The sequence below is a fragment of the Sinocyclocheilus anshuiensis genome, unplaced genomic scaffold (genome assembly GCF_001515605.1).
Source record: "Sinocyclocheilus anshuiensis isolate Anshui unplaced genomic scaffold, SAMN03320099.WGS_v1.1 scaffold277, whole genome shotgun sequence".
Classification (NCBI taxonomy): Eukaryota; Metazoa; Chordata; class Actinopteri; order Cypriniformes; family Cyprinidae; genus Sinocyclocheilus; species Sinocyclocheilus anshuiensis.
In genome coordinates, this window is record NW_015536463.1 from 57,520 (window position 1) to 64,792 (window position 7,273).

The following is a 7,273-nucleotide window of genomic DNA, read 5'->3' on the forward strand; positions in this document are numbered from 1 at the left end:
AAGCTAAATTTTCAGCATCATTACTCCAGTCTTCAGTGTCACATGATCCTTCAAAAATCATTCTAATATGCTGATTTGCTGTTCAAGAAGCATGTATTATTATTATTATTATTATCAATATTTGAAACAGGATTTCAGGATTCTTTGATGAATAGAACGATCCAAAGATGAGCATTTATCTGAAATAAAAAGCTTTTGTAACATTATACACTATACCATTCAAAAGCTTGGAGTCAATATAATATTTTTTGGAAAGGTGGGGGGTAAGGGGAAATTATAGAAATTAATACTTTTATTTAGCAAGGATGCTTTAAATTGATCAAAAGTGATGATAAAGACATTTATAATGTTACAAAAGATTTCTATTTTTAGATAAATGCTGTTCTTCTGAATTTTCTGTTCATCAAAGAAACCTGAAAATTCTATTCAGCTGTTTTCAACCTAATAATAATAAATGTTTATCGAGCAGCAAATCAGAATATTCGAATGATTTCTGAAGGATCATGTCACTGGAGTAATGATGATAAAAAAATTCAGCTTTGAAATCACAGGAATAAATTACATTTTAAAATATATTCAAATAGCAGTTATCAAATATCAATATCAATATCAAAAAGCAGTTATTTGAAATAGTAAAAATATTTCCAAATTTTACTGTTTTTGCTGTGCTTTGGATCAAACAAAATGCAGGCTTGGTGAGCAGAAGAGACTTCTTAAAAAGAATGCATGACTTAAAAATCTTACTATTCAAAAACTTTTGACTGGTAGTGTATATGGTGACCGTGATTTCACCAAGTACAACATGTTCCTGGATCAACATCCTTGTTGATCCTGGAACAACATTCAAATCAACCAATCAGAACTGAGGGATAAGTTTACAGGAAATGTCAATTTTAGCCTTACAACCAGAGTTAGGTGCTTCTACACCCTTGTTATTCAACCATAATCTCTCTCAGATTTTTGGGATAAATTATGGGTAGGGTTAGTCAAACTGACAGATAATTATTATTTGTTGGAACATGTCTTACTTGGCAAAATCACGGCGACCTAGTGTATATAGTGTTTTGTTTTGCCATAAACCCCTTAGGTACTCTCAGGGCATAATGCCAAGGTGGATATAGCTTTACTTCCACGCTGTCTAATTTGCTGACACATGAAAAAGGATTTTGTGTATCAGAACACTTTAATTTTGACCACAATGGTCTTATGAAGATCTCTGTTTAATGAAACATTTAAAGGTATAATATACTTTTATAATCTTTGATTGATGCACCCGATTGATCGATTTCCCCATCTATTAACAGTACTTTAAATTACGCATGTAAAATGCGTAGACTTGCATGTAAATAAATTCAAGATTTTAAAAAAAGTAGTTTTTTTAGGAAAAAAGTTTGTCTATTCGATTCAAAAGTTAACAAACATTAATAAAGGGGACGTTTTCAGATACTATCCAATAACTGAAAAATTGTGAAAAACCTTTTATCATCAGGAAATCTTTGTGCATTGTACCGCACTTCCATTTCCATATGTAAACATGCACTATTCGGACATGTTTGACTTTTGCACTCGGGTCTTGCATGTGACAGTAAAAAGAAATTAGTGTCTCTTCTAGACCTTGCATTCCACTGCCCTGCAGCTCACATTTTTCATTGTTCTGTGTGAATAGCCCATAAGGAACACAGTAGATGCCTCAACACCAGTGCTTGGCCTCTAAATCCTCCTTGATGTACGCCATGGTTGCCAGTCATAACAGTGATTTTGCTGGAGCTGATAGTGTGAGGGTGCTGTTGGCAAACATTTGAATGCATATTTCTGTAGTAAGATAAATAATTAGCCTGAGCTGGCTAAGTAGACAACACTAGTTTAATCAACACATAATGGCATGGTGTACAAGCCTGAGGTTGGGGCTCATTGGCTGAGGTTAGGATGCTTGGTACTCACAATTTTATTGTTGAACAAATCTATGATTCAGTGCTTTAGAACAATACATTGAGCTTAGATATTTTTTTGAATTGCTGATTACATTTTTTACAACCTGTGCCTTTGTTCAGGACTTGTATAAAGAGATTACAGCACGGTTTGCTATCCAACGTTTCACACCTGACAATGATGACTGAGAGCGTAAGTGCCACTTTCTCCCTGATTGTCTGTGCCCCACAGTGTGGCATGATGTTTTAGCACAATGTAAACCATCAGTGTTGGTTTTTCCTCTGACAGATTGTGTTCTACGAAGACAGGAACTTCCAGGGAAGATCCTATGTGTGCAGGGGAGACACAAGTGACCTTCATTCTTTTTTTAGCCGATGTAATTCTGCAAAGGTGAAGGGGGGCTTTTGGGTCCTGTATGAGCGGCCAAACTACATGGGCTATCAGTATATTCTGGTCCCAGGGGAGTATCCAGATTATCACCATTGGATTGGCTTCAATGATTGTGTCCGATCTTGTCGTCTGCTTAGGCATGGAAGTCCAATGGCACCACACATGATCGTTGTGAATTGCTCTCAGTGAGTCTGTGTTCATAAGATAACAGTGTGGTTAGGTGCATACATAGAAACATCATATGTATTTCCTCCAGGTTACTGGACATCTCAAGCTGAAGCTCTTTGAGAGGCCCAATTTTGATGGCAAAACATGGGAAGTTACAGAAAGCACCCCGTCCATTCAGGAACGTTTCCTCTGCAGAGAGATCCATTCCTGCAAGGTTCAGGAAGGGCCCTGCGTGTTCTTTGAGCATGCAAACTACCGTGGTCATCAGTACCTCCTTGAGAAGGGAGAGTACAGGCGACACACTGAATGGGGGGCCATGCATGCCACTGTGGGCTCTATTGGTCAGATCACCACAGACTGTTGAAATGAATACCTGTCATCACTGCCACTGACAAATACTGAAAAATAAATTTATTTGAAGAGGCACTTATTGATATGAGTTGTATCTATTGTTGTTATTCAGTTCAATGTTGAATTTTGGTTCAGTTCAATAAGTGTTGATGTTGCAAAATTCAATAATGAACTAATTTTATGCAGGTATAAAGCAGCTCTACAGAGGACAATAGTGTCATTCAGCAGTTCAGTTAAATTCAAGTGCCGTTCTCATCCGGAGCATTCATATTGCTTGTAGATGTTACTACACTTCGAGTGGTGTTAACCTGTGGCAAATTCATTTGAATGGGTATGATTTGGAAAGGCACACACCTCTCAATAAAAGGTCTAAAAGCTGAAAACGCATATCAGACCAAAAACCATGCCCTGAGGTCAAAAGAACTGCCTTTAGAGCTCAGAGACAGGATTGCGTCAAGGCACAGATATGGGGAAGAGTTCAGAAAAAAATCTGCTGCATTGAAGGTTTACAGAAGCATGTAGCCTCCATTATCCATAATGGACGACGTTTGGATCAACTAGTACTCTTCCTAGAGCTGGCCAAACTGAGCAAGTAATGGAGAAGGGCTATGGTTAGACTGGTGACCAAGAAGCTGATGGTCACTCTAGTTGAGCTCCATGATCATATATGTAGAAACTTGCAGAAGGACAAACAAACACTTCAACACTCCACCGATCTGGGCTTTATGGCAGTGTGGCCAAACTCAATTCTCTCCTCAGTGAAAGCACATGAAAACACACTTGGAATTTGCAACAAAGCACCCTAAGAATTCTCAGATTGTGAGAAACAAACGTCTCTGGTCTGATGAACCTCAATTGCAAGCATCAGGTTTGGAGGAAAGCAGGCACTGCTCATCATCTGCAGGGTACCATCCCAAAAGTAAAGTGTGCTGGAAGCAGCCTCATGCTGTGGGGTTGTTTTTCAATGGCAGGTACTGAAGGACTTGTCATAGTAGAAGAAAAGCTCAATGCACCAAAATATAGAGATAGCCTTAATGAAAACCCAGTCCAGAGCATTCAGAACCTCAGACTGGGCAGAAGGTTCACCTTCCAACAGAACAATGAACCTAAGCACACAGCAAGAGTGGATTATAGACAACTCTGTGAATGTCCTTGAGTGGCCCAGCCAGAGCCTGGGCTTGAACCCAATCAAACATTTCTGGAGAAACCTGAAAATGTGTGTCTGCCCACATCCCTGACAGAGATTGAGAGGTAAAGAGGTGAGGAGAAGAATGGCAGATAAATGCAGATGTGCAAAGCTTGCCGCATCATACCCAAAAATTCTTGAGGCTGTAATGGTGCTTCAACCAAGTACTGTGTTAAGGGTATGAATACTTATGCAATGTACTCATTTCAGTTTTTTAATTTTAATAAATTTGCAAAGTTGTCACAAATCTGTATTTTTTATTTTATTTTTTATTATGGTGTATGGTGTATGGAGTGTAGACTGATGAGGGGGAAGACAGTTATTTAAATCAGTTTAACATAAGACTGCAACAAAGCAAAACATGAAAATAAATAAAGGGGTATGAATACTTTCACAAGGCACTGTATATAAAACTATGTGAGGTTATAATTTTAAAAATTAATTATATACAACATTCTATATAACATTCTTATTAGACAGTTTGTGTTCACACTGAGAGCAAATGGCTAGTTTCAGTAATTCCACACACTGTGATTAGATATTTTACTTTGTAATAGCATATTAATTTCTATAATTGCATATTAGTTTATAATATCATAACACTTGATTGTTTTTATTTACATATCATCTGTCTCTCTCTATATATGGAAATATATAGGAAATTTATAGTATTTGCTTTTAATTGTACTTGTGCAATAGTACAACAATGCAACAGTATCTGCCTCTATTTATGATGTAACTTGTTTTAAACTTAGTGTACAGTAAATAGCCAATGCCTTGTTTTAATACTCTGTTTACACATGTATGTTTGGTACAGTGTTATTTTAGTATCACTGGGATAATATTATAGTTTTTATTCATATTTTATAAACATTTAGATATATTTTGTAAAATATATTTTATAAATATTTATTTTCAATCTGTTTTATTTTTATATTTCCTGTTTTTGTTTGAATTTTAGATTTTAGGTAGTTTTAGTAATTTTGTTGTGTGTTTTTATCGTTTTTGTATTTATATGTACAGTTCAAGTTTTAGCACTTAGCAACTGGCTGAAATATTTCAAATACTGACTTTTTTTAAATTGTTTTAGTTTCAGTTTTAGTTCATGCTATTTATACTAGTTTATAACTATAATAACCCTGGTTTGGTGGTCGCTTTAAGGAACCGAATATGATTCATGAAAATACAAGTGTGAACGCTGTGTTCATCAGATTGTGTAATTAAAACACCTTTTTCTTTTATTATTTTTAATCTTCTGCTAAAAACGACAAATGTCTTTTGTTTAATCTGTTGCCATTTTGATGGTAACACCTGAATTCATGGCAGCTTGGTTGCTTCAGGTGTTGCGTTGTGTTGTGTTGAGCTGAATAAAAGTGTCTCACCACAGCTAAATTTGACATTTTTATTAATACATGGCATAGCATTCACTCATTTTATTACAGTAAAACGTTTTCTTGTATTATTAAAATAATAAAAAACATATATAATGCACAGCCTATTCTCAGTTTCTGTGGTATTGTGCACCTAAGTAAACCTACTGTCTAACAGTAGAGCAAGAGTTTGGGTGGAGCGTACAAACACAAAATGCCATCAGTTCATTCGGGACGTGTTACACCTCATCCAATATGAGCATGTGGCTAGACGCCAGTGCTGCTCCAACTATGCCATTACCAGCATCTGGAAAACAATTTAATTAGCCCAATAAATATTTTCTGGACTCAGCCATTGCAGAATCAAAAGGTCAGAGTTCCATACAATGGCCACTGCATTAATCTGCAGGAACAATCTAGAAACAATCGCAGTATCAGCTGTTGATGATGCAGTTGCTGTGGCCATTCATATAACAATGATTTGCCTGGAAGAGCAACTCAATGTGAAACATAAATCTCGCTCATTGCCCTTTCAATACACAGCATACATCAAAAGGAGGAATGAAATTAGCCCCAAACATGGACAGAATGGGAAAAGTAAGACACATTTTGCTTGCGTAAACTGGCTCTGTGATCTTTTCCTTGGCTTAACTATGTTTCTACATCTTCTCCCATACAGATTTTCTTTTATGAGGACAAAAACTTTCAGGGACGTTGTTTTGAGTGCAGCATGGATTGCCCAGAGCTGTCGTCCCACTTCAGCCGCTGTAACTCCATCCGAGTTGAAAGTGGGGCCTGGGTTTTGTATGAACGTCCAAACTTCATGGGCTGCCAGTACATCCTAACCAGGGGAGAGTATCCTGATTACCAGCACTGGATGGGCTTCAGTGACTCTATAAGGTCTTATAGAGGTCTTATGGTGCAAAATGTAAGTCATCCCTGTTTGCAGAACCATAGCTGGGCTATTTTGCCCAATGCAGGTTTATGTTCCTCCTTTTCAGCAAAAACATTCACCTACAACAGACATATGTGCCACACAACCATTCAAGAACAGCATTATTGGCCCTAAACTCCTTATTGTTCCCCACTGAAAGTTTATTTTCAGTATGCATAATCTGAATGTATTGTTTTAATAATTCAATGCGCCAGTAATATAATTTTAGGTGACTCTAGATATGATTCTGCTCTTTCTACAGTAAATGGCCTACCAGAAATCAATGCATTGTAATGTTATTTGGCTATCCACTCTCTCTTTTGTAGCATAATGGCAATTTCTGTATCCGTCTGTATGAGCGGCCTGACTTCCAGGGTCAGATTATGGAGTGCAGTGAGGACTGGCCCTCTCTCTATGACCGCTTCCGTCACCGTGAGGTACAGTCCTGTAACATTCTGGATGGGGCCTGGGTCTTCTATGAGCATCCTAACTTCAGGGGACGTCAGTATTTGTTGGAGACAGGCGAGTACCGCCACTTCGCTGACTGGAGTGCCATGCATCCTACTGTCGGCTCCATCCGCCGTGTTCAGGAGTTTTAAGTCTTGTAATGTGTAGTTGGTTGTTCCTTAACTATTCAATAAAAAAACGACTCTGAGCTCACCTAAAGCTCCTGTCTCCTGGTTTATTTAATTCCATTTAAAAGTCAGCTGGTCTTCAAACAAAGCATTTTTATAAGACAATATATATAAATCTTACATATATATTTATTTATATATTAATAATAAAAATAAAATAACATAAATAAACGGCAATATAATGAAATAGTATACAATTGTTTTATATTTTAATATATTTTAAAAAAGTGATCTATTTCTTTGATGACAAAGCTGAATTTTCAGCAGCAATTACTCCAGTCTTCAGTGTCACATGATCCTTCAGAAATCA

At 36.9% G+C, this 7,273-nt stretch overlaps 2 protein-coding genes across 2 annotated transcripts; both read left to right on the top strand.

The window, feature by feature from the left end:
* Window positions 1-2,056: 2,056 nt before the first annotated feature.
* LOC107669732 (beta-crystallin S-1-like) lies at window positions 2,057-2,908 on the top strand. Its single transcript, XM_016462473.1, has 3 exons — window positions 2,057-2,121; window positions 2,218-2,460; window positions 2,576-2,908. Exons 1-3 carry the CDS (start codon window positions 2,107-2,109, stop codon window positions 2,849-2,851), a joined length of 534 nt encoding a protein of 177 aa, XP_016317959.1. The 5' UTR covers window positions 2,057-2,106; the 3' UTR covers window positions 2,852-2,908.
* A 3,002-nt stretch (window positions 2,909-5,910) lies between these two features.
* On the top strand, window positions 5,911-6,993 carry LOC107686303 (gamma-crystallin M2-like). Its single transcript, XM_016483293.1, has 3 exons — window positions 5,911-5,991; window positions 6,074-6,322; window positions 6,655-6,993. The coding sequence occupies exons 1-3, from the start codon at window positions 5,956-5,958 to the stop codon at window positions 6,925-6,927; spliced, it is 558 nt and encodes a 185-aa protein (XP_016338779.1). The 5' UTR covers window positions 5,911-5,955; the 3' UTR covers window positions 6,928-6,993.
* The last annotated feature ends 280 nt before the right edge of the window (window positions 6,994-7,273 follow it).

Coding starts and splice junctions, on each gene's coding strand:
- LOC107669732 (XM_016462473.1), top strand. Junction 2,461..2,575: donor CTTGTCGTCTGCTTAGGCAT/GGAAGTCCAATG, acceptor TATTTCCTCCAG/GTTACTGGACATCTCAAGCT.
- LOC107686303 (XM_016483293.1), top strand. CDS start 5,956: ATGAAATTAGCCCCAAACATGGACAGAATGGGAAAA. Junction 5,992..6,073: donor ACATGGACAGAATGGGAAAA/GTAAGACACATT, acceptor TCTCCCATACAG/ATTTTCTTTTATGAGGACAA. Junction 6,323..6,654: donor GAGGTCTTATGGTGCAAAAT/GTAAGTCATCCC, acceptor TCTCTTTTGTAG/CATAATGGCAATTTCTGTAT.